Consider the following 27,744-nt stretch of genomic DNA (forward strand, 5'->3'; position numbering starts at 1 on the left):
ACTATCTTTCCATTTGTTTATGTCTATTTTTGTCAGACTACTCTTTGTTATAGGAGAATTTATGAAATTATATTATGATGCTATTGTACCAGAATATTATCTCCCAAGAGATTGGGGCTTTGTTTACTACTAAATCCTGAGCATTTGGAACAATACCTTTATATTTGTTGAATTAATGAGTATTTGTCAAATGAAGGAATAGTAAGTTAGACAAAGAATCTTTGTTTTGCCTTGAGAAAGTGAAGAGAATACTAAAAACATTAGTTTGGAGAGAACTCATCATAAATAAATATATAAAATAGTTTCTTTGTAGGTCATGCTTTGGGGTAAAATATTTTTATTCTAAAGGCATGTTATTTTTTATAATATTTTTATTCCGAAGTGCTACATTTGCACATATATCATTGAAAGGCTATACTATTTAGGACATTTATTTTTTTCTTATTATATTCTCAGTTCAACTATATTTATTTGAAGCAATGTGTAGAGAGTAGTCCGATAGTACCTATTCAGCAGGAATGGCTGGATCACATGTTAATGCTGGTTCCTGAGTCTTTGAAGGAAGGGAAAGAACGAGAAAAACTTGTTCAAAGTCTCATAAACGAGGTGTCAAGTGATTTTGAAAAAAGTATGAAGAGATATTTGGGTAAGTTGCATTTAACACACACCAAGCTTGCTTGTTCCCCTGCCTATCCCAATCAAAAGCAGAAATATAAATAATAAACATTATATGTTTAGCTGTATGTATTTTTAGAGTTTTTATTTTGAGCCTATAATCTAATCAAATCTTTGTAATTCATGGGCACCATTTCTTTTTTTTTTTTTAATGGGCACCGTTTTTAAGGGCACTTTTTGTGATTTTTAATGTGCTTATTAACTAATACTTTTTAAACTTTTTACTTTGTCTTTATGGTTGTAGTTATGCTACTTATAGGATTGTAAGAAAATATTAGTGTGTTTGGGGAGATTTATTAGAGAAATAACCTTTGAAATTTTTAATTGGATTAATTTTTTAAGTTATTATGCCAGTGACCTTGGTATAGATAAGATGAAAATAGTTGAGGACTTATTAAAGCTTTACTGTCTTTAAATTCACTTTCAAAGTAGGGTCAAAATAGTACCAAAAGCTTAATTTTCTTTCAAACAAGGGACTTTTTTCTTATACTCATTTTGATGTATATTAAACTATACTACTCATTATCAAAAGTTGAAACTTTCAGTTAGTTCTTGCAAAGATTTTCAAGAAGTATTTATCTATCTATAAAATACTGTCTTTTTTTTTTTTTTTTCAGTGAGGAGTGTTCTTGTGAAACCTGATATTAATTGGCTTGAAGATGAAGGTGGCCCTTTACCTGAATCCCCTGTGTGAGTAAATCTTTTAAAAAGCAGTACTGCATCTAGGTTTTGATAATAGACTGAAAATAAACTGATCGATCTTACAGTCAAGGCTAAAATTATGAAGCTCAAAGTGTTTTGAAAACATGTAAAAGAATTGTAATACTGTTTTTTCCCTCCCCTAAGTGTATCCTCTACATTGGACTTACTTAGTTGTTGATTATACACTTATGAGAAACTTTATGGATGTATAACTCAACTTGGTTTTTTATAAGTAAGCTTTGGAGTATGCCAGACAGATTTTTCCATCTCTTCTTCCCAGTCCTAGGGACCAAGTTTGTTTATATAGGATAACTGAGCCAGAGCTCAGTGGAAGTTAAGGAACTCATGCATGGCCCATCATCCTTCCTTATGCACCAATGATCTCTTTATTCTCTCTGAAGATAATGAACTCTCAAGATCTTGATGTATTTTTGTTACATGCTTATCTACTAAGTTTCCCATTGCTGACCACATTTCTCTCTTCTCAATCCCCAGTCTTCTCACTTTGATACTATTTCTATGCCATAAATATTACTTACTGAAATTTAGAATGTGTCATTTGAATCCTGTTTTGATGCAGTGTTTTGCTTTTCCAGTGGCCTGGATTATTCTAAGCCTTGGCATTCTAACTATCTGCAGACAAGAAACCAAATATTAGCTAATTTGCACATTGTTCATCCAACCATGAAAATGTTACTGGACCTTGGTTATACAACATTTGCCAATACAGTTTTGCTAGACTTAACTGGAATTAGGTAAAATCCCATATTTATTAATTAACATTTGAAATTTGAATGTCTTCTGTTTGAGTCTTTATATTTTTGACTACATAATTTTTGTAACTGATAAATATTTAGGAGTTTTTACATTAAAAAAAATTTTAGCTTATCTTACTTGCTTCACTTATTTTGTATCATGACCAATTTGTTTGCTTTAAAATCATTCTTTTTCTCATAAATAGAGGTAAAGGCCCAATTGATTGTGAATCACTAAGAAGTGATTTATCAATACAAGCTAGAAAGGCAGAAGAGAAGATAATGAATACTTGGTACCCAAAGGTTATAAATCTCTTCACCAAGAAGGAGGCACTAGAAGGCATTAAACCTGAGAAACTCGATGCATTTTATAACTGCGTTTCCACACTTATGTCAAATCAGGTAAACAGATTTTGTATATTTTAAATGATAATGTTATTAAAGTTAATTTAACATTTTATGAGGTATAGTGCTATGTAATTATTTTGAAATAAAGTAAGAGAGACTTTTACTAGTTTAGCTGAACTACTTCATTTCTGGAAGCAGTATAAAATGAGAGGTAACTCTAGAAGTATGTGTCAATATTATGAGTGATTACTGGACTCATGCTTAAGGGCTATAAGCTAATTATCTATAGCTTTATTAAAGTAAATTAATAAAAGGAGTATCCTAGAGAATGTATTTTTGAACTTATGAAATTCCAAGTTAATTGATTATCATTTTTTTCTTAGTAAAATCTTGATTTGAGATGTTATTGATCATTTTTAAATGACAGAGGATATGAATTTTATACAATTATTTTATTGGCTCCTTGAATTTTTACTATTGGAAAAATATAACCCTAGAAAAATAATTTTGAATAAAAAGTTTTCCTTTTTGTAAAGATCTCCAAAGATTCCATAAAGTTTGCTTTTTTAAAGGTAATATATATGTGTATACATATATATATAAATCTGATATGTAACACTGTAATAAGTATACATGATTTCCTTTTTGCCTTTATCCTCTTAAGAGGACTATGATTAAATGATAAGTTAAGAGATGAAAAATATTGTGAAGTTTATTTAAATCTATGTTTGTCTACTTTGTTTACATTTCTAATAATTGGTTATATATAAGAAAGTATTATCCATCCTTTGGTAATTTACAGTGCACATTTCTAAGTTCCAGTGGCTTCACTCTCAAGTAATGATATGCTGGAAATTTGATGCTCCAGGAGAAAAAATCCTGATGTGTAGTGTTTGCCAATTTCCATGGTAGAAATATTCCTACCATGGTGATTTTCAGGCCTCCAAGAGTTTAGTATCTGGCTCACAGAATTCTTGAATGTTTAACAATTAGCTCTTGTAATTATAGGAGCTAGCTTTAGTACATCACTCTCACTTGCCCCAAATACATATCACCTCTTGAAAGTAAAAGTGAAAAGTGAAAGTTGCTCAGTCCTCTCTGATTCTTTGTGACTCCATGAAATTCTCCAGGCCAGAATACTGGAGTGGATAGCTTTTCCCTTCTGCAGGGGATCTTCCCAACCTGGAGATCGAACCCAGGTCTCCTGCATTGCAGACGGATTCTCTGCTAGCTGAGCCCCAAGGGAAGCCCGTCACCTCATGACACCCCCCAAACTGGGTTTCAGGCCTCTCCACCCCTCAGTCTCTACCATGCTGTTGGGTCTTCTGGAACTTTTTCTGTACCAGGGACAAAATTACTAAAGAATGTGGAAGATTCTAAGTTGACATTTTAAGACTGTTGATATTCTATAGAAAAATTAAAGTTTGCATGTATTGTTCTATTTTAAACTGTATTAAGAACATATGAATGAAGATAATTTTCAGGACTAAATGGATTGGTAAAATGAACTAATTATAAGCATTAGCTCACTGATCTAAACTTTTAGTTAAAGCTTTGTACTTTCTAAAGTAGTAATAACTTATGGTATCATGCAGCTAAAAGATCTCTTAAAGAGAACTGTAGAAGGATTTGTAAAACTCTTTGACCCAGAAGATCAACGAGGGCTGCCGATATTTAAGATGGAATTGACCTTTGATGATGATAAAATGGAATTTTATCCTACTTTTCAAGATTTGGAAGATGTTGTCTTTGGTTTGGTTGAGCGAATAGCTGAAGCTCTGCAGGTAAGTCTTTATCCTTATTCATTGGGTTTCTTTTTAAAAAAATTTTTTATTGGAGTATAGTTGATTTACAATGTTGTTAGTTTCTAATGTACAGCAAAATGAATCAGTTATGCATATATGTATATCCACTTGTTTTTTTTTTAAGATTCTTTCTCCATGTGTATCATTACAGAGCACTGAGTAGAGTTCCCTGTGCTATACAGAGATCCTCATTAGTTATCTATTATATATATATGCACATACATACATATATGTATTAGTGTGTATATGTCAATCCCAGCCTCTCAATTTATCCCTCCACCCCCTTACCCTCTAGTAGCCAAAAGGTTTTTTTCTACATCTGTGACTCTACTCATCAGATTTCTTTCAGTTCAGTTCAGTTGCTCTTTCGTGTCCAAATTTTGCGACCCTGTGGACTGCAGCACACCACTTCCCTGTCCATCAACTCCCAGAGCTTGCTCAAACTCATGTCCATCGAGTTGTGATGCCATCCAACAATCTCATCCTTTTATCGTCCCTTTCTCCTCCTGCCTTCAATCTTCCCCAGCATCAGGGTCTTTTCCAATGAGTCAATTCTTCTCATCAGGTGGCCAAAGTATTGGAACTTCAGCTTCAGCATCAGTGCTTCCAATGAATATTCAGGACTGATTTCCTTTAGAATTGACTGGTTGGATCTCCTTGCAGTCCAAGGGACTCTCAAGAGTCTTCTGCAACACTTCAGTTCAAAAGCATCAGTTCTTCAGCACTCAGCTTTCTTTATAGTCTAACTCTTACATTCATACGTGACTACTGGAAAAACCATAGCTTTGACTAGATGGACTTCTGTTGGTAAACTATTGTCTCTTCTTTTAAATATGCTGTCTAGGTTGGTCATAACTTTTCTTCCAAGGAGCAAATGTCTTTTAATTTCATGGCTGCAGTCACCATCTGCAGTGATTTTGGAGCCCAAAACAGTAAAGTCTGTCACTGTTTCCATTGTTTCCCCCATCTATTTGCCATGAAGTGATGGGACCAGATGCCATGATCTTAGTTTTTTGAATATTGAGTTTTAAGCCAGCTTTTTCACTCTCCTCTTTCACTTTCATCAAGAGGCTCTTTAGTTCTTTGCTTTCTGTCATAAAGGTGATGTCATATGGCTCTTTTAAAAACTTTTTAGTTGAATATAAGCTCTATAAAATGTATATGTATTTAACTTGTTTTCTTTTCATCCTCCAAATTTTTGTAAGTTAAAAGTGCTTTCTCTTTGAGAAAGTTTCCTGGCTTGAGATGACATTTTTCTTTTTAGAACTTTTATTGTAGTTATGAATTTATATATATGTATGTTAATTTTATGATGTAGTTATGAATATATATATATTTACCAATTGATATTTTATGTGTTTCATGTTCCCTACTGAGTTGTGAACTCTTAAAGGCAAGATCCAAGTGATGTGTATTCTTTCTAGGGCTTTCTAATATAACCACTTCAACATTATAATTCCTTATAGATATTTGTTGAATGATAAAAAACTAAGCCAACTAGGGTTTTATATTTTAAATCATTATTTTGCATCAAGTTATCTTTTCCTGAACCATTGAAACCTGAAATAAATTTAAGTATAAGATCTACATATAGATCAGCTGTACAGATATTTATTTCATGAATTGTCATTTTAAATCTGTTAGAATGTCCAAACAGTACCCTCTTGGCTATCAGGAACTTCAGCACCTGTGAATCTTGACACAGAACTTCCTGAACACGTGTTACAATGGGCTCTTGATACGCTGAAGGTGGCAGTACATCGTAACTTAGAAGGCCCAAGAAAACATTATGAGACATACGGTATATATGACACAAATATATCTCTTTTTTTGTGATAAAAGAATGCCATTTTATTTTTACTAGAATTTTGTCAGATATTTGGTTGTCTGGATCTGTTATGAAAGACCAGAGAGAGCAAGAAGTGAGCATAGGCATGGCTTCTGACAGAGTCATGAATCAAACCCAAGAAACTTGAATTCTGTTATTCAGTCCAAAGGGTGAATATTAACTGGAGCAGGGCCATAAAATCAAAACATAGAGAGAAAGGATGTTGATATAAGCAGAAAGTTAAATCAAGGGCAAAAACAAGGTAATTTCTAACTATTTCAGCTTAATCATCTCTTGAAGTATGTTATGGGGTCAGGATAAATAGTTGTTATTTGACATTTTGTTAACCAAAACCTTTTATAAACTGGCTTATTTGTAAAAGTGTTAGTCGCTCAGTCATGTCCGACTCTTTGCGATCCCATGAACTGTAGCTCTCCAGGCTCCTCTGTCCATGGAATTCTCCAGACAAGAATAATGAAGTGGGTTCCCATTTTTTTGCTACAGGGGATCTTCCTGACCCAGGGATTGAACCCACATCTCCTGCATTGGCAGGCAGATTCTTAAGTACTGCACCATCTGGGAAGCTCTTAAAAGCATTAGTTCAGAGTAGTGTTGAAAATATTAGTCACTCAGCTGTGTGTGACTGTTTGTGACCCCATAGACTGTAGCCTACCAGGTTCAGGCTTCTTTGTCCATGGAATTCTCTAGGCAAGAATACTGGAATAGGTAGTCATTCCCTTCTCCAAGGGATCTTCCCAACCCAAGGATTGAACCCAGGTCTCCCACAATACAGGCAGATTCTTTATTGTCTGAGTCACCAAGGAAGCTTTATCTGTACCTCTAAGTTATTTTATGTAAACTATTGTTTTTATTTTAAAAGTTTACTTTTAATCTGGTTTGCTTGTTAGGTTTATTTTATGTCATTACATCTATTCCTGTTAATGTATGTTATTAGTTTATTAATGATATTTAATTAAATAGGCTGCTCTAGTCTATGACTATATAAAAAGCACTTTATCTTTTTAAAAGAGTGTTATTGAGATTTAAATTAGATTATTAATTTTCAGTTGAAAAGTACAGTTGGCTCATTGATGGGACTGCTGTTAAACTGATGGAGACTTTTCAGGCAGAGGATCATACTTTTGATGAATACACAGAGGTATGTGTTAATTCTATTTTTCATTAATACTTTTTTGAATTTATTTTTAAAATTAAGATTTTTTATCCTAAAAAATAAATGTGTCAGTCTGAGTTAATAGAGTTTCTTATTCAAAACATCATTCTAGTAAACTCATATATTCATCTAATAATTCCCTTATTCATTTAGCTCTTTCATTGATTCAACAAAAATACTTTTCATCACATTCAGACACATAACAATATTTTGGTTATGCAAAAATAAATAATATATAAACATTATCCTCAAAAGCTTATATTAGACATGGAAACCAGACATAGAAATAACAACTGTGAAAGTGAAAGTTGCTTAGTTGTGTCTGTCTCTTTGCCACCCCCTGGACTATAGAGTCCATGGAATTCTCCAATCCAGAATACCAGAGTGGGTAGCCTCTCCCTTCTGCAGGGGATTTTCCCAACCCAGAGATTGAACCCAGGTTTCCCTCATTGCAGGAGGATTCTTTACGAGATGAGCCACAAGGGAAACCCAAGAATACTGGAGTGGGTAGCCTAGCCCTTCTCCAGGGGATTTTCCCAATCCAGTAATCAAACTGGAGCCTCCTATACTGCTGGAGGATTTGCTAACTGAGCTATCAGGGAAGCCCAACTGTAATATATTTAAATTAGTACTGGAATGGAGAAAGGGACAAAGTGGTATGGAACCTCAGAAGAAGGAATGGCTACTTTTGCATCGGTAAATTGATGAAGATTTCTAGAAAAAGTGAAAAGTGGGCTGGGCTTTGAAATAGATGTTTATAGGTGAAGAAGAGAGGAAATGTAACATAAGACAGGGCCAAAAGTATTTAGAGGTGTTCAGGGAATGTTGAATAAACCCCATATGGCTGAAGAGTGAGCAGAGGAACCTGGTGGGGCTATATTTCATGGGTTGGGAAAGAGTTGGACACAACTGAGTGAGTGAGTACACATGTACAGCTGAAGAATAGGTAGTTAGGAATACAATATCTAGGGTATTTTGTGTTTCTGTACAAATTTTAGAATAATTGTGTTCTAGTTCTGTGAAAAATTCCATTAATACTTTAAAAAAATATTTATTTTTATTTATTTATTTGACTGCTTTGAGTATTAGCTGTGGCACGCGGGATCTTCATTACATCCTGTGGGAATCTTTCATGACCTCTACATTGGAAACTCAGGTTTTAACCACTGGAATGCTAGGGAAGTCCCTGACTGTGTTTTTTTTTTTTTTTTAATTTTGTTTTGTTTTACCAGTGAATGGGTCCTGCTTTCTTGTTTCTTTGTATGTCTCATAATTTTCTGTCGGAATCCAGACATTTTAGGTAATATACTGTAGCAACTCCAGACACTGGTCTCCCTTCCAGTTTGCTATTTTTATTTGCTTGTTTATTTGTTTAGAGACTGGGCAGATTATTTTAGTGAAGTCTGTTTCGCTCCCCACACCCTCTGAAGTACCAAGTGTTGCTCCTCAGGGAGCCACAGCGTTGGGTATGCCAAAAGTCATCCTGGAAAGGCCACGGTTTCAAATGTCTTTGTTCTCTCTTTCTCTGGCTATACATTGCTGTTAGTCTTCACTTACTGCTGGTTAATTGCTGTATTGTTTTCAACAGTTTCATAGAGGTATAAGTTGCTCTACTGTAATCAAATTCAGATTCCCTTGAAAAAGCAGTTTCCAGAGTCAGTGTTTGATAGTTATTCTACCCCGGGAGGGATCCTACCAACAGTCTCCTTCCTTGGCTCTTTGTCTCAAGCTAGCTGGTCTATGATTTAGCCTGAATCTTCACCAAATCACTGAATCTTCCTCACAGTTTCTCCCTACCAAAACCTCCACTGTTTTTGAGGGCACAGTTAGACTTGAATTTTTCCATGTTCTATTGCAACTGAAGTCAATTCCTTTGGGAAAAGATTAGGAGGTATCTATTTTATGACATGCTTCTCCTTCACTTCCAGGCAAAATGTCTGTGCATGCATTCTAATTCACTTCAGTCATGTCTGACTCTGTGACCGTATGGACTGTAGTCTGCCAGGCTCCTCTGTCCGTGGGATTTTCCAGGCAAGAACACTGGAGTGGGTTGCCATGCCACTCTCCAGGGGATCTTCCCAACCCAGGGAATTGCACTCACATTTCCTGTGTCTCCTGTATTGGAGGCAGGTTTTTTAGCACTAGGGCCACCTGGGAAGCCCAGACTCAGTGGAGTAGAGAGTACTAACCCGAGGTTAGCCTTGTCTCTTTTCTGCTATGGAGCTTCCACCTTTCCAGCGAGGGTAAGTGGGATTGGTGTTTCTGTATTCTCAGTGGTACCATGACCAAGATAGACCCTCCCTTCCATGAGTGGTATTTGTGTGGTACAAGGGAGTTCCCACCTTCCAATTACATTCACCAAGAACCTAGCTTTAACAAAACTAGTTAAGCCATCCAACTGAAATCTGGGTGGTGAGGGAGCCCTCTGTTCTTGACTGCACTTGTCTGGAGTGGAGTTTCCACATTCTGAGCTGGCAGCAGGGAGGGAGGGAGAAATCCAGGTTTAAATACCACAGAGTCTCACTTTTCTTTCTAAATTTTCATGAAGTTCCACCAATAGATGTTTCTTCATTTTCTGTATACTCTTATGACCATTTTCAGCGGCTTTAAATTAAATCCTTGTTTTGTTTTGTTTTGTTTTTGCCTTCATCTAGATTTATTTTATGTCTTTGGTTAAATATTGAAAACCAACTAATAGGCTATTCTTCTAACAGTGGCATTCTTTAAATTCCAGAAAAATATTTAATGTCAATTGTTAATATTAGTTCTAGTCATTAACTATATTAAGTTTGGTTAAAAATAAAATACAATCTTTATACCACTAAGCACAATGGTATTTTAGGTAACAAGTGAAGCTACTATTTACAGAGACTTTGCCCAGAAAACCTCCATTGCCCATTAGGTGAGACTTACTGATGGAGACTTCTATCTCTCTGTCTCTCTCTCTTCATCATTTAAAAAAGCCAATTTAAAACACTTTCCAATTAAATCTTTGAAGTGTTGTCACTTTGATGGACACTTTTAGTTCCAAAAAACAAATTGGTGGTGCTGGTTTAGTTGCTGTGTCTGACTCTTGTGACACTATGGACTGTAGACCCCCAGGCTCCTCCTTCCATGGGATTTTCCAGGCAAGAATACTGGAGGATCTTCCCTGGTGACTCAGAAAAGAATCTGCCTGCAATGCAAGAGACTTGGGTTTGATCCCTGGGTCAGGAAGATCCCCTGGAGAAGGGAATGGCAACCCACTCCAGTATTCTGGCTTGGAGAATTCCATGGACAGAGGAGCCTGGAGAGCTATAGTCCATGGGGTTGCAAAGAGCTGGACACAACTGAGCAACTAACACATTTTAATATTCACCACTTTTACTGGGGACCAGGTCCACAGAACTCCTTACGTTGTCATATTGGAAGTCTTCTCTGCGTTTCTTTCTGTAATTTTAAAATAAGACGTCTTTTAAGATGTTCTCTTTTTTGTTGCTTCTCAGCTATTTGATTGTGAAGTGCTTTTTTGTTGTTTCTTTTGTACTCCTTCCTCTTGAGAATATTGAGATTCTTAGTTCTGTATGGTTCTTATCAAACTTGAAAAATATTAACACATTATTGCTTCATTTTAAAACATTTGTCTCCTTCCCTCATTTCTGGAATTCTAGTTTTATGTATTTTAGACTGTTTAATATTACTGCAAACGTTCCTGAAGTCATTCAGACATTTTCATTGTTTCCAGCGTGTCATATTTTCTTTGATCCAGACCTTTTATTTTCCATATCTGTTAATTACATCCCAGAAAAAATGGGTGATGGCCCGTGAGGATAAAAAAGCTTCTGTTCTCCTTATTCTGGTGCCATCAGTTCAACTGACTACTTGGTATATTTTTAACCAAGAACCAAGACTACTCTGTGTAGCCTTTGAACCAATTAATTAATCTTCAGTTCCCTTAAACACTGAAATTTTTAAGCATAGTCAACTAAATATTGGAGACTAGAAAAATAAAGTAGCTTTCAGAGAGAGGAAAATGAAGAAAAAGTCTCCTTAGGGAAGAGTAAAAGGAATATGAGGCATTTTGGTGGGGGTGGAGGTGAGGTGAGGAGGAAAGTAAAGAAGCAACATTAAAGATGGATTGTGAAATTAAGTTAAAGTTGCCCAAAGTTGACAGGTATGTTTCACTTTCCATAAAGCTTGTCACAACATAACTTGTCAGGTTTTCTTCCACACTACCTTGCTTAAATAAGAAAAATTATCCCAGTGTGTCTAGGTATTAAGAATTTGTATAAATTGCAATATCTTGGAACTTTGGTAACAGCAGGGCACAATGTTTCTCTCCTGGATTATTTTGACCAACACCAAAAAGTTTCTTATATTTATTTTCCTGAAGATTGAACTAGAATTTTCAGTGAGGCGTTAGTAATGGCCCAAGCAAGTATCAGTGAGCTACACAAATTGTCACATGATAAAGATTTGCTTTTAAACTGAGAGATAGGTGGCTTTGATCATATTCTTTTTAATAGTTACTGAGGGGATTTTCACCTTGTGACATGTCCAGATATTTTTGATGCTATAAATGGTATTGTATTGGATATTTACTGTTAAATTGGTAAATTCCTTAATGAAAGGACAGGGGGCGAGAAGTTGGTGCAACAATGGAAAGAAATTTAATCCGTTAGCAAAACTAAATGAATTTATACTTATAGCATATAATTAAGAATTTCACCATAATACTGTACTGTCAAATCACAGATGAATTTGAAAATTCTAATCATTTTTGTTTTAAATCCTTTTTTAAAGCTTATAGGAAAAATTTTCAATTTTGCTTCAGAAATAATGCTTTTGCCTCAGTGGGTTCATTTCCCTATGGTGCGTTTGGATTGTGAAGATTTGAAGACAGGCCTAACAAACAAAGCAAGAGCCTTTGCAAACATTTTGCTAAATGATATAGCTTCAAAACATAGGAAAGAAAATGAAAGGTAAGAAGAATCATTTGTCATACTCAGAATTTTAGGGTAAAAGAGATATTGGGTTGTCAAAAAAAAAAAAAAAATTCCACTGGCCTTCTTACAGGAAAACCCAAATGAATTTTTGGCCAACCAAATAGTTTGCTAATAGCAATTCTTGTTTAAAAATATAAGATTAAAATGTAAGTGCTTACAATGTTTTTTCTCCAACTTCAATAAGGATTAAAACTAATATTTATATAAAGAACTTAGCACAGTGCCTAGAACATGGTACTCAAGAAATGTTAGCTGTTTATTTTCCCAGAAGCAATGTGAGAAAATTATATGCTTTGAAATCAGAGACCTGGATTTGAATCCTGGTTCTACCATGAAATAGTCCTATGACTCTAGGCAAGTTACTTAATTTCCCTGAGCCTCAATTTCCTGCTGTGCCGGTTATGAAAAATAATACCTTGCCTTGCAGAACTGATGTTAGGATCACAGATAACATTTGTAAAGGATTTAGCACCATGCTTGGCAGAGAATAGGTACCCAAGAAAGGGAGCTTTCACATCAATAAATATTTTCAAGTCAATAAAAAAATATGACTGTCAGAAAGTTAAGCATTGGTTAGCCATATTTTGTATAAAATTTTATTACACAATGATATTGAAGATGGTAAAGTATTAGATATTTCCTTTCTAATAATCCCATTGAGTTACAATACCATAGTTAATTTTAAAAATGATTTATGTTTGACACGACTTTTTGGTGTTTATTTGTGTAATATTGGTCACTTTTCTGGAAAATTCTATTACTTTCAATAAGTAACTGTCTTATTATAAACTCATGGCAGAAGAGCAGTTGAAAAGTTTTCCATTTTCCTCTGCCTCGTTCATGCTTTGGTTTCTTACTAAGTTCCATACGTGAATTAGATAATATCAAAAGAAGGAAATGGGAACTTCCCTGGTGGTCCAGTTGCTAAGACTCTCTGTTCCCAATGCAGGGGGCCCAGGTTTGATCCCTGGTCAGGGTACTAGATCCCACATTGCCACAAATGAAAGATCCCACATACCATGACAAAGACCTGGTGTGGCCAAATAAATAAATAGTTTTCTTTAAAAGGAGGAAATGTGTACCACTATGTTAAGCATGATTTATTAAATAAATGAATAATTATTAAAGAGAAATTTTCTTACTTCACAGTTTGGTTTAGTATCTGCTTGGGCAAACTTGCTCTCACTAATCTTGTTTGCCTTCTTTCCTTTTCCGTTTTGTTTTGCTTTTGGCCGTGCCACAGAGCATGGGGGATCTTAGTTCCCTGACCAGGGATCAAGCCCGTGCCTCCTGCAGTGGAAGCACGCAGTTCTAGCCATTGGACTGCCATGGAACTTCCACCTCCTTTTCTTTTAATTGTATTGTTGCTCCAAAGGGACTCAGATTCTGCTCTAGTAAGAAGAAAGCAATCACAGTAGAATCATCTGTCCATTTCTTGCATTATCAGCATTAATCAGTTCAGTTCAGTTCAGTTCAGTTTAGTTGCTCAGTTGTGTCCGACTCTTTGCGACCCCATGAATCGCAGCATGCCAGGCCTCCCTGTCCATCACCAACTCCCAGATTTACTCAAACTCATGCCCATCAAGTGGGTGATGCCATCCAGCCATCTCATCCTCTGTCATCCCCTTCTCCTCCTGCTCCCAATCCCTCCCAGCATCAGGGTCTTTTCCAATGAGTCAACTCTTCGCATGAGGTGGCCAAAGTATTGGAGTTTCAGCTTCAGCATCAGTCCTTCCAATGAACACCCAAGACTGATCTCCTTTAGGATGGACTGGTTGGATCTCCTTGCAGTCCAAGGGACTCTCAAGAGTCTTCTCCAACACCATAGTTCAAAAACATCAACTTTTCAGCGCTCAGCTTTCTTCACAGTCTGACTCTCACATCCATACATGGCCACTGGAAAACCCCCTGCAGCCTTGACCAGACGGACCTTTGTTGGCAAAGTAATGTCTCTGCTTTTTAATATGCTATCTAGTTTGGTCATAACTTTCCTTCCAAGGAGTAAGCGTCTTTTAATTTCATGGCTGCAATCACCATCTGCAGTGATTTTGGAGCCCCCCAAAATAAAGTCTGACACTGTTTCCCCCGTCTCCCCATCTATTTGCCATGAAGTGATGGGACCAGATGCCATGATCTTAGTTTTCTGAATATTGAGCTTTAAGCCAACTTTTTCACTCTCCTCTTTCACTTTCATCAAGAGGCTTTTTAGTTCCTCTTCACTTCCTGCCATAAGGGTGGTGTCATCTGCATATCTGAGGTTATTGATAGTTCTCCCCGCAATCTTGATTCCAGCTTGTGCTTCTTCCAGCCCAGCGTTTCTCATGATGTACTCTGCATATAAGTTAAACAAGCAGGGTGACAATATACAGCCTTGACATACTCCTTTTCCTGTTTGGAACCAGTCTGTTTTTCCATGTCCAGTTCTAACTGTTGCTCACAACATTAATACATCCTTCTAAAAAACTATTTTTCTACATAATTTTAAGGATTTATTAATATTTCTTTTTTGCTGTGCTGAGTCTTTGTTGCTGTGCGCAGGCTTTCTAAATTGTAGCAAGAGGGTACTACTCTTCTTTGCAGTGAGCGGACTTCTTACTGTGGTAGCTTCTCTTGTTGCAGAGCACAGGCTCTAGAGCTCAGGCTCAGTAGTTGTGGCACATTGGCTTGGTTGCCACCTGGCATGTGGGATCTTCCTGGACCAGGGATCGAACTCATGTCCTCTGCATCGGCAGGTGGACTCCCAGCAGAAGCCACTCCTAAAATATTGATAATCAAAAATTAACTGTCGGACTTCCTTGGTGATCCAATGGTTAAGAATTTGCCTTCCCATGCAGGGGATGTGGGTTGGATTCTTGGTGGGGGAGCTAAGATTCTACGTGCCTCATGGCCAAAAAACCAAAAGGTAAGGCAGAAGTAATATTGTAACAAATTCAATAAAGACTTTAAAAATGATTCACAGAAAAAAAAAAAGCTTTAAAAAAATGCTGTCAAGCCCTATGTGATCTGATTTCTGTTCATCTCTACAACTTCATGTTCTATCCTCTTTTTGTATTCATACTGCTCTGCTTGCCATTCCTAAACTATTCGAAGGTTTTTGCTACCTCAGGCTTTTATCTTTGTTATTTTTCTTCCTTGAAAGCTTTTTCCCTGATATTTGTATGACTCTTTTTTTCTTTCTCTCATTTTGAATTATCACCTCTCTAGAGAGATCATTCCTGGTCACTTTATATAAAATACTGGTTCCTTCTCTATACTCCATCATTCTTTATAACCCTTTACTTTTTTTTTCATAGAACTTTTTACTACCTAACACTGTGTTATGTATTTATGTATTTTTTCTGTCTCTCATCAACTTGAAATTAAGCTTTATGCTAGTAGGGACTTGATCTATTTGGTGTTATATCACCTATGCTTAGAACTTTGCTTAGCATACTGTAGGTATTCAATTATTTATTAAATGAATGAATAAGTATAATTACATAATATAAATGAAATACCTGCATGAACTAAAATTTATTTTTAAAATCACTTACCTCTTTTGTACTTTGTTTTTGCAAGGAGTTTTTCTGATATTTCTAGCAATGGCATGACAATACTGATACTGCAAAGCATAGGGAAAAATTCTATGAAATATATCTTAGTTAAATAATGGGTATAGGTATAGGGTATCTATTAATAGATTCATACAAACATAGACTTTCTGAAAGAATCATGGATTTTAAAAATGTATGCAGGGATTTGATCTTTTCAGTTGCCATATTTCACAAGGGACATTACTACTACTAGTAATAATTAAGCTGATGATTATACTAACATTATAGTTACCAGTAACTGAGAGTATACTATGTGCTGGGCTCTTTTGCATTCATTATTCATTATTGTATTACAACAATCCCACAAGATGAATTTAATAACTTCATTTTACAGATATGGAAATTAAGCCTATGAAATTCACATAATTACTCAATTCTAGTAGCAACTGAGGCAGGATTTAGATATAGAGCTGCCTGATCGATCCAAAGCATGCTCTATGTCACACTGAAAATGTTGTCACAACTTTATGGATTTTATAAATCTATGGTGTATCCTGAGTTGTGTCAGTTAAGTTATACTTAAATATTTTAAGATACCTAACCGATTGTTTTTAGGGTCACAGTTCCTATTTTATAGTAATCATAATTGAGTGTAATATAGCATTAATTACTGTACCTATAATAAAGCAAGGTATTATGTCAGTATTTGCAGTGAATTTGAAGCAGTTAAAGAGCATGCATTAAAAGTTCCTGAGACAACAGAGGAAATGATGGAGCTTATATCTTATGTAGAAAAAGCCCGAACTGTAGGAATTCAGGAGTTGGTTTCACGGATCAAGGTAGGAATTTTTTAATTTACATATTAAAAATTTTTTTCATTGTGAAATATGGTACACATATTGAAAATGAATAAAACATATGGTTAAACAAAGTTATAAAGTGAACACCTATGTTGCCACCACCCAGGTGAAGAAATAGGATATTGCCAGCACCCTAGAAATCCTTTGCATATGACTTTCTGACCATAATTTCTTCCTTTTCTCCACCTCCTAGAGTTGTCAACCAGGTTTCTGCAGTAATCATTTTTTTCCTTTAGTTCCTCCATATGTGCATCCTTAAAAAAATTTAAAAAATATTTTCTTTTATAGTTTCTACATTTAGTGGTACATATGCTCATGCCTTCCCCAACACAAGGTTATATACCTATTCACCTATATTATACTCTAATTTTTGTTTAAAAATGTGAGATGCAGGGGCCTCCCTGGTGATCCAGTGGTATACAGACTTGCTGAACACAGGAGACTAACACAATATGATAAATCAACTATGCTCCAATAAAAATTAATTTTAAAGCATTATTATGATTGGATGTTGAATTTTATTTTTTGTATCTATTGGTATGATCTTATGCATTTTCTCCTTTAATCTATTAATACAGCTAGTTATATGAATCAGGTTTTATTGGGTTAATTTCTATGTGCAATATAATACATATAAAATGCATTCTGAACATTACATAAGTTATATACATGTACATCCTATGTGTATCTCAAACAAAAACTCTTAAATTGGCCTTTGAATCTGTATTTCAGTTCTTAAAAATTACAGCACTGTGTACAGATCAATGCACGTTATAAGGGGTAAAGATATTTAATGTCTTATTCAGGTAAATCTATTGGTTTTAAAGAATTTTTTTTTTTTTTGCCAGTCACTCCTAAACTCTTTCTAGACAACTGCTATATGCTAATGGTAGACAAAAGAAGTGGTACTGTTATTGAAGATGCAAAACAAAATTAAAGATATTAAAATCTTTGTCACCAAAGATTCAAAAATTAAATACATAAGAATAAAACTGTAAAATCCTTAAAAAAAAACGGGGTTGCTGGAAAAAATCCGCATATTTGATCACCATTTTCAGTCACATACGTGGATAATCAATACTTTTATCTTAAGTGAATTGCAAGTGAAAACTATTAAAAAACTTTTATTTTGGTATGTGCTTGTGTGTGTGTGAGTCTTCCAGTCGTGTCCGACTCTCTGTGACCCCATGGACGGTAGCTTGCCAGGCTTCTCTGTCTATTGTATTCTCTAGGCAAGAATACTGGAGTGGGTTGCCATTCCCTTTTTCAGGGGATCTTCCCAATCCAGGGGTCAAATCTGGATCTTCTGCATTGCAGGCAGATTCTTTATACCATCTGAGCCACCAGGGGGCAAACTAAATGCTCTTGCTATAAAAGTCTTCACCTGTGTGCTATGAAGCCAGATAAATAATCCTATGGTTATTGAAATACCCATGTGATTTGGGTGATATGAAATATCAGTTAATAATCTGAGTCAGATTGAAATTTGAAAAAGTATTAGAAATTGTTGTTTCTCTTTTTCATAATGCTTTAGGGCTTCCCTTGTGGCTCAGCTGGTAAAGAATCCGCCTGCAGTGCGGGAGACCTGGGCTCCATCTCTGGGTTGGGAAGATCCCCTGGAGAAAGGAATGGCTACCCACTCCAGTATTCTGGCCTAGAGAATTCCATGGACTGTATAGTCCATGGGGTCACAATGAGTCGGACATGACTGAGCGACTTTCACTTTCACTCACTTAGATTTTCTACATGGTTTAATACATCTGGAGTTTCTTTTGTAGGAATCCAAACGCCGGATGAGTTACTTTTTAGATGTATTTCTATTTCCTCCAGAAGACTTAGCTTTAAATTCAGCTGTTCTTATGTGGCCTTGGAAAATTAATCCCATCTTTGATGAAAATGATGAGGTAAATATATTTTTCCTTATGTATTTTTGTATTCTGATATTTTAAGTACAAGGTTCATTTCATTTTGGTACATACTTGCCATCTACTTTTTTTTTTTTTTTGACATATACACACTGCTATATTTATTTATTTATTTTTGGCTGCATGTGGGCTTTCTCTAGTTGCAGAAAGTGGGGGCTACTTTCTAGTTGTGGTGGCTTCTCCTTTGGCTTCTCTTGCTGTGGAGCATAGTCTGTAGGGCTCACAGGCTTCAGTAGTTGTGGCACAGGATTAGTTGCTCTGAGGCGTGCAGAATCTTCCCAGACCAGGGATCAAACCCACATCTCCTGGCAGGTAAACTCCCATCCACTGTGCCACCAGGGGAGTCCCTTGCCATCTACTTTTAAAAAGTAACTTCATGTGTCAGTATGAGTTTGGGATTAGCAATATTTATGGCCCTGCAGGCTTCAGTTCAGTTCAGTTCAGTTCAGTTGCTCAGTCGTATCCGACTCTTTGCGACCCCATGAATCGAAGCATGCCAGGCCTCCCTGTCCATCACCAACTCCCGGAGTTTACTCAAACTCATGCCCATCAAGTTGGTGATGCCATCCAGCGATCTCATCCTCTGTCGTCCGCTTCTCCTCCTGCCTCCAATCCCTCCCAGCATCAGGGTCTTTTCCAATGAGTCAACTCTTTGCATGTGGTGGCCAAAGTATTGGAGTTTCAGCTTCAGCATCAGTCCTTCCAATGAACACCCAAGAATGATCTCCTTTAGGATGGACTGGTTGGATTTCCTTGCAGTCCAAGGGACTCTCAAGAGTCTTCTCCAACACCACAATTCAAAAGTATCAATTTTTTTGGTGCTCAGCTTTCTTCACAGTCCAACTCTCACATCCATATATGACCACTGGAAAAACGACAGCCTTGACTAGATGGACCTTTGTTAGCAAAGTAATGTCTCTGCTTTTTAATATGGTATCTAGGTTGGTCATAACTTTCCTTCCAAGGAGTAAGCGTCTTTTAATTTCATGGCTGCAATCACCATCTGCAGTGATTTTGGAGCCCCCCAAAATAAAGTCTGACACTGTTTCCACTGTCTCCCCATCTATTTCCCATGAGGTGATGGGACCAGATGCCATGACCTTAGTTTTCTGAATGTTGAGCTTTAAGCCAACTTTTTCACTCTCCTCTTTCACTTTCATCAAGAGGCTTTTTAGTTCCTCTTCACTTCCTGCCATAAGGGTGGTGTCATCTGCATATCTGAGGTTATTGATATTTTCCCCGGCAATCTTGATTCCAGCTTGTGCTTCTTCCAGCCCAGCGTTTCTCATGATGTACTCTGCATATAAGTTAAATAAGCAGGGTGACAATATACAGCCTTGATGTACTCTTTTTCCTATTTGGAACCAGTCTGTTGTTCCATGTCCAGTTCTAACTGTTGCTTCCTGACCTGCATACAGGTTTCTCAAGAGGCCGGTCAGGTGGTCTGGTATTCCCATCTCTTTCAGAATTTTCCACAGTTTATTGTGATCCACACAATAGAAGGCTTTGGCGTAGTCAATAAAGCAGGCTTAAGACCGGCTTAACCCACAAGGTTTTAAAAAGTGGGACTGAAAAAAAAAAAAAAAGTGGGACTGACATTAAAAAGTTAGAACTACTATCAAATTAATAATAGGGCGGTTCCTGGTCATCCAGTGGCTAGGGCTCCATGCTCCCAATGCAGGGGACCCTGGTTTGATCCCTGGCCAAGGAGCTAAGTCCCATATGGCATAACTAAGAGTTCTTAAGCTACAACTAAGAAGTTTGCATGCCCCAGTGAAGATCCCTCGCGCCACAATGAGGACCCAGCACAGCCAAAATAAATAAATTTAAAAAAAGGAAATTACTAAAAGAATAATAATCATAAACACTGTGCTCAGTACTTTCCATTTATTAAATCATTTAATACTGAAAAAAATCCCAGGTACTCCTATTTCCCCCATTTCGTAGCTGAGAAAAATGAGTCTCAGAGAAGTTAAATAACTTTCCCAGGAGGAAGTTGCAGATTCAGGATTTTATATGAAACTGAATATAGTTCAAATTTTGAAAAAGTCCTAATTTAAGCTAGCTTTTCCTAAATTGGGAAGTGAGATGGTATAGTAATGAAAAGCATGCACTTCAGTCAGATAAACCAGTGTTCTAATCCATATTTTGACTTTCATGATCTTGTGACATTGGCCATGCCTCTTAATCTCTCTATGCTTAAATTTCTTCATCTCTGAAATGAGGATATAATACATGTGGTAATGTAGGTAAAGTGTTTAATAATTCTTGACATAAGAAATGCTCGATATATGGTAGGTTTTATTATTTTCCCAGAATCTGTTAAACAGTTAAAATATCTATTTAAAATAAGAATTATTATGGTCACTTTGGCGATACAGAAAATGTTTCCTGTGTAATTTATTATTCTTTTCCTTTCATATCAGTCAATGTTTTATTTTTGTACAATATTTTACTTTTACTTTGCTGATTTTTTTTGTTACTGTACAAAGCATTCAGACTTCTCATTTGATCATTCTTTGCTTTGTAGCAAAATAATTAACATGATTTAATTGTTTTCTTTTAAAGCTCATTGAGAATGCTAAACATAGAAAAGAAAATGAACTAATAGCAAAGAGAGAGAAACTGATTTTGGAAATAGAAAAGGAATCACGGCGCATGGAAGAGTTTGCAGAATTTGCAGAATTGGACCGCATGCAACAGGTCTGATAAATATAGACAGTAGCTGTGGCAGGCTGGTAGATAAGTATAGGACATGTTTGTATAGGGTTTCCCAGGTGGCACCAGTGGTAAAGAACCTGTCTGGCCAATGCAGGAGACATAAGAGATCCTCTTATGTTTGATCCCGGGGTCGGGAAGATCCTCTGGAGGAGGGCATGACAACCCACTCCAGTCTACTTGTCTGGAGAATCTTATGGACAGAGCAGTCTGGCAGGGTACAGTCCACAGAGTCGCTAAGAATCAAACACGATTGAGGCAACTTAGCACGCTAGCAGGCATGTTTGTATAATATAGAAAAGCATGTGCTTACTTAGGCAAAAAGGGGCCTGACTTGTAGGCCTGGAACTGCTGCTAATTATATAATCTTTTTTGTGGGTTAGTTTTCTTTTTGTTAAGTAGACATAGCCATTTTTTGCTTTCTGTCATAGTATTGCTGTGAAGTTGATATATAAAGCTGCTATATATATATGTATATATATATATATGCAAGGACATAGCCTATGAAGTATTGTTTAATCTTATTTTTACAACATTTCTTGGGTATTTCTTGAAATAAAAAATGCTTTGCTTTCAGTATGTGACAGATGTAAGACAACTACAAAAACGTATTCAGGAATCTGAAGAAGCAGTTCAGTTTATTAATAAAGAAGAGGAACTTTTCAAATGGGAACTGACAAAATATCCTGAACTGGATAAATTAAAAGTAAACATTGAGCCCTATCAGAAGTTTTTTAATTTAGTTTTGAAGTGGCAACGAACAGAAAAACGGTAATTTCTGGTAATGTAATAAACAGTTCAGCAAAGATATAAAAAGATTTATAAAACGTATGTTGATTTTTATTGCTGTTGTTGTTGGCTAAGTGTTAAAAGTAGGACTTACTGGTCCATTTGATAGAAAAACCAAATACCATATAGAAGCGTCACATGTTGCTAGGGTACCACCTAACCTTATTAATATAATATCTAATTAAGTCTCATTTGGGTTTTCCAGATTTGATTTCATTTTTAATGCAGTTACTTGATTTGACTCATGCTTAACACCAAAAATTAGAAGTATGGAGTCAAATCAGCATTTTATTTGGGTACCATTAGTTGTCCACTGACAATCTGATTCATATTTTAGCACATGCAGCATAGCTCAAGGGGTGGATTTAGTATTATCTCTGTCATCAGCTCTGTGTGACTGAGAAAAGTGGTTGACTGCTTTTGTTTCAATTTCAAAATGAAGGACCTAGCCTAAGGCCTCTTAGCACACCAAAAGTCTCTGAGTTTAATATTACTTTTTCTTTCAGGTGGATGGATGGAGGGTTTTTGGACCTTAATGGGGAAGCCATGGAAACTGATGTAGAGGAATTTTCCCGGGAAATTTTTAAGACTCTGAAATTTTTCCAAACAAAGCAAAAGAAGGAATTACAGGAAAAAAGAAAAGCAGCAAAAAGACGATCTCTGGAAGAAGAGAAACTTGAAGAAGAACCAAAAGAGAATCCGACCATTACTATGTGCACTACGGTAATGGAGCAGATAAAAGTTTTTAAGGTAGGAACACGTTTAACGGCATTTTAGAAAGCCCTGCTGGAGCTGTCTGCAGCAAGTGCTAATGAAGAGAAATGGAAACAAAACCAAAAGCAAAAACGGAAAGCAAAACCAAAGCTAAATCCAGAAAACTTGATCTATTTCTTAATACATGCTTCATTCTGTCCTGAGGAAGTCATCATAATCAGTCCCTTCACAGAACATGCCAGAACATGCTTGACAAATAGAAAAGACTATAATGACCAGGTACACTGATATGAAGAGGATAAAAAAATTACTGAGTAAACAAGTTAGCCTATGCTATGAGCAGCAGCACAGAGTACCAGTTACCTGAGAAGGCTTTGAGGTCATACTGCCTAGGTTTATATCACAATTCTGTGCTTCGTAATGACAGTATGCCGCTTGTGTAAGATATTTACCCGCTCATGTCTCAGTCACCTCACTCATAAAGAGAGGATTATAACAGTTTTTGTGGCAGTAAATAATGCATCCAGCTTCCGAAGGCAGTAGTGGCAGTGGTTCTAGTCTAGTGGTAATCCCAACGTTTCCACCATCAGTATGTTCAGAGTGCAAACTGTCATGGGATCTTCAGCATAGCTGCCTGAAAAAAATTTTAAACTACTTAAAATTATTTTTAATAGTTAATAAATATACATGGCTTAAAAATATAAAAAAGATACACCTGAACAATCTCCTTGCCATGTTATTACTTTCTTTTGTATACTTGAGTTTTTTTTTAACACATATAACGATATGAATATATTTTCTAAACCTCCTATCTTTTTACATAAAATTAACATACTGTATGTATTATATCCCCCATTGTTTTGGTTAATTTATCCTAGAGATCTTCTTTTATTGTATATAGAGTTTTTTCATTATTTTTTACACCTATAAATATTATATATTGGTGTAAAAATTTCTAAGTATGAAGTGAGAACTGCAAGGTAAATTGCCAAAGAGTAAATTTCAGGTTCAAGTCTATAGTTGAATTACCTTCTGTGTGGGTTTTACCAACATATATTTGCACTAACCTTGATAACAGAGTGTCATCATACTTGGGTTTTTGGTAACCTACTAGAAGAATTTCATTTTTCTTATTACATAAAGTGTTAAGCATAAGTTAATATATTTAAGAATATTTTTTATTTCTTTGCTTGTGAACTATTTGGTCTTATCATTGTCTATGATTTTATTTAATAGTTGGTCTTTTTCTTACTGATTTCCAGGACATAATCAGTCTGGAAACAGGACTAGGAAGACTAGGCTTTGTATGTTAATAGTTTTTGAGAATTTTTGAGATTATATTCAGGAGAGATGTTGGTCTTAATTTTCTTGTAATATCTTTGTCAAGTTTTGTTATCAGGATTATATTGACATTATGAAACAAACGGGAAATTCTATTTTCCAAAAGAGATTTGAATAAAATTGTTATTATTTCTTTTAAAAATATTTTAGAGAAGCTTATGCCAGTGATACCATTGACTGGGAACTTTATGGGAAGGATTTTGAAAGCAGTTTTATTTTTTCAAAATAGATATGGGAATATTCAGGTTTTGTGTTAATTTTATGTCAGTTTTAGTAAATTGTAATTTTCAAGGAAACCTTCCAGTTTTGAAAGCTATTAAATTTATTGCCATTAAGTTACTCATAACATTTATTTATCATTTTTTAATGTTTGTGGAATCTTTAGGAGTAATTCCTTTTTCATTCCAAATATTAGTAATTTTTCTCTCTTTTTTCTTCAGTTAGATTTTAGTTATAGTTTATTATCAGCATTTAAGCCTTTGGTCATGTTTTAATTTATCCAGATGATATTCCTCTTTTCCTTTCTTATCAGCAGCATCCATTATTCCTGTCTTCATAGCAGTGCACCATCATAATCTCTGAAAGTCATCTTGAGATGGAAGATAAATTGTCCCATAGCACTAGTAGTATCAATAATTTTTTTCCTGCTATTTTCTTTCTTTATTTTTGGCTGGGGCATGTGTGATCTTAGTTATTCAACCAGGAATCAAACTTGCGCTCCCTGTTGTCACTAGAACTTCTAATACTACATTGAATAAAAATGGTTAGAGTGAGCAGCTTTGTCTTGTTCCTGAACTTAGAGGAAATGTTTTCAGCTCTTCACCATTGAGTTTGACGATAGCTGTGGGCTTGTCATATATGGCCTTTAATATATTGAGATATGATTCCTCTATACTCACTTTGTTGAGAGGTTTATTTTTATTATTATAAATGGATATTGAATTTTGTCAAAAGTTTTTTCTGTATCTATTGAGATGGTCATATGATTTTTATTCTTTAATGTGGTTAAAATTGATTACTTTGCAGATATTGAATCATCCATGTATCTCTGGGATAAATCCCACTTGATCATGATGTATGATTCTTTTAATTAATTGTTGAATTTGTTAATATTTTGTTGAGGACTTTTGCATCTATGTTCATCAGTGATGTTTGCCTGTAATTTGTGTGTGTGTGTGTGTTATCTTTGGTTTTGGTATCCATGTGGTACTGGTCTTGTAGAATGAATTTGGAAACATTCCTTTCTCTGCAATTCTTTGGAATAGTTTCAGGAAAAGTGCTAACCCTTCTTTAATTGTTTGGCAGAATTCACCTGTGAAGCCATCTTGCCTGGACTTTTCTTTGCTAGGCATTTTTTTATATTACTAATGCAATTTCATTACTGATAGTCTGTTCATATTTTCTATTTCTTCCTTATTCAGTCTTGGAAGATTTTATGTTTCTAGGAATTTATTAACTTTTTCTAGGTTTTCTATTTTATGGTGTATAATTATTTGCAGTAGTTTCTTATGATCCTTTGTATTTCTGTGGTATCAGTTGTAACTGTTCTGCCCGTAGTCCGAGTCCCCGGTCGGGAAAGAAGACTCCTTGAAACAATGCAACTCGCAATAGGGGAATTTATTACTGACTGGAGCCAGGGCCTCCCGCCCTCACCAGGTGTGTGAGGACGAAAGGCCCCGAGCCCCAGTTCTCTCGGGTATTTATTAGGTCAAAACAAACAGCAGGTAGTTGGCGCAATCGGATTGGTTACACAGTGGGTAGTTGGCGTAAGCGGATTGGTTACACAGTTGCAAGGTAATTTTTGTTGGCCCTCCGTGGGGCTTTCAGCTTTCCCCTGATAGGTTCCCTTTCTTCTGGCTAGGCATATGTTGATTGACTGGCTCCAGGACGCCTGATAATTATGTTACCCCGGGAAACCAGGCCTACTCCTACTCTAGGCTGCCTGCCATGGCGTTAGCCGTGACAGCCTCACAGTAACCTCTCTTTCATTTCTGATTTTATTTATTTGAACTCTCTTTTTTTTTCTTAATGAGTTTGGTAAAAGGTTTATCAATTTTATCTTTTAAAAGAACTAGCTCTTAGCTTCATTGATCTTTTTCTTTTTTCTTTTTAGTTTCTATTTTATTTATTTCCACTCTGGTCTTCATTATTTCCTCCCCTCTACTGTCTTTGGGTTTTGTTTGTTCTTCTTTTCCTAGTTCCTTCAGGTTAAGGTTAGACTGAGAATTTTCTTATTTCCTGAGGTGGACTTGTTTGCTGTAAAATTTCCTCTTAGAACTGCTTTTACTGTGTCCCATAGATTTTGGAATATTATGTTTTCATTTTCATTTGTCTCATGGTATTTTAAAATTTGCTGTTTGAGGTTTTCAGTGATGCATTGACTCTTTCTTTTTGTGGTAACTGTTACATGGTTTTAGTTTGTAGTTACCAGGAGGTTCATTTATAACAACCTATTATAGATGTCTGTTTTAAGTGGATGATTTCTTAAGTTTGAATACCTGACATTTTTACTAACCTCCCCAAATGTTTTATCATTTTTACATCTGTTAATTTTTGCCTTAACTGCTATTGCAGATAGAGATGATTTTTACTGCTTTTGTCTTTTAACTTTCCTCCTAGCTTTATGAGTGGTTAATTAACTACTCTTTCCCCAGGTTTGCCTTTACCAGTGAGATTTTTCCTTTTACAATTTTGTTTATTTATGCTTGTTATTTCTTTTAAAGTTTGTTGCAAGATCTGTTTGGTGGTGATAAACTCTTTTAGCTTTTTGCTTGTCTGTGAAAGTCTTTGTCTCTTCTTCAGAGATAAAGATAAATCTGAAAAATAACCTTGCCGGGTAAAGTTTTCTTGGTTGTAGTTTTTTCTTTTCATCATTTTGAATATATTGTTCCACTTCCTTCTGTAGAGTTCCTGCTGAAAAGTCTGCTTAAGGTCTTATGGGAGTTCCCTTGTACAATACATAACTAGTTGCTTTTCTCTTGTTGCTTTTAAGATTCTCTCTTTAATTTTCACCATTTTAATTATAATGTGTCTTGGTGTGGACCTGTTTGGGTTCATCTTGTTTGAGATTCTCTGTGCTTCCTAAAGGAGGATATGTATTTCCTTCTCTAGGTTAGGGAAGTTTTCAGCTAATATTTCTTCAAAGAAGTCGCTCCTCCTTTCTCTCAATTTTCTCCTTCTGGGGCCCCTATGACATGAAAGTGAGTACACTTGATGTTGTCTCAGAAGTCTCTCAAGCTATCATTGTTTTTTAAAATCATTTTTTTCTTTTTTCCTGCTTAGCTTGGGTGATATCTGCTACTCCATCTTCTAAATCACTGATCTGTCCTTCTGTATTATCCTGTCTACTGTTGATACTTTCTAGTATGTTTTTCATTTCAATTAATATAGTCTTCAGCTCTGACTGGTTCTTCTTTATATTTTCTAACTCTTAGTTGAAATTCTGTGTTTGTCCATTCTTCTTCTAAGTTCATTGGGCATCTTTATATTACCTTGAACTCTATATTGGGTAGATTGCTTATTTGCATTTAATATAGTTCTTCTTCGGAGGTTTTGTCTTGTTACTTTGCTTGGAACATATTCCTCTTGTCTC

At 35.7% G+C, this 27,744-nt stretch overlaps 1 protein-coding gene across 1 annotated transcript in view; it reads left to right on the forward strand.

The window, feature by feature from the left end:
* The window catches only part of DNAH12 (dynein axonemal heavy chain 12), a 177,326-nt gene that overhangs the window by 16,768 nt on the left and 132,814 nt on the right, over positions 1 to 27,744 (forward strand). The window contains exons 4-16 of the mRNA XM_065935328.1: positions 457 to 646; positions 1,293 to 1,365; positions 1,974 to 2,132; positions 2,339 to 2,534; positions 4,076 to 4,264; positions 5,930 to 6,086; positions 7,181 to 7,272; positions 12,070 to 12,248; positions 16,509 to 16,644; positions 18,444 to 18,569; positions 21,159 to 21,293; positions 21,886 to 22,079; positions 22,604 to 22,847. Coding sequence (XP_065791400.1) covers positions 457 to 646; positions 1,293 to 1,365; positions 1,974 to 2,132; positions 2,339 to 2,534; positions 4,076 to 4,264; positions 5,930 to 6,086; positions 7,181 to 7,272; positions 12,070 to 12,248; positions 16,509 to 16,644; positions 18,444 to 18,569; positions 21,159 to 21,293; positions 21,886 to 22,079; positions 22,604 to 22,847 — 2,070 coding nt within the window. The remainder of the gene's footprint in view (positions 1 to 456; positions 647 to 1,292; positions 1,366 to 1,973; positions 2,133 to 2,338; positions 2,535 to 4,075; positions 4,265 to 5,929; positions 6,087 to 7,180; positions 7,273 to 12,069; positions 12,249 to 16,508; positions 16,645 to 18,443; positions 18,570 to 21,158; positions 21,294 to 21,885; positions 22,080 to 22,603; positions 22,848 to 27,744) is intronic.

Source organism: Muntiacus reevesi, chromosome 4, assembly GCF_963930625.1.
Source record: "Muntiacus reevesi chromosome 4, mMunRee1.1, whole genome shotgun sequence".
In the NCBI taxonomy this organism is placed as follows: domain Eukaryota; kingdom Metazoa; phylum Chordata; class Mammalia; order Artiodactyla; family Cervidae; genus Muntiacus; species Muntiacus reevesi.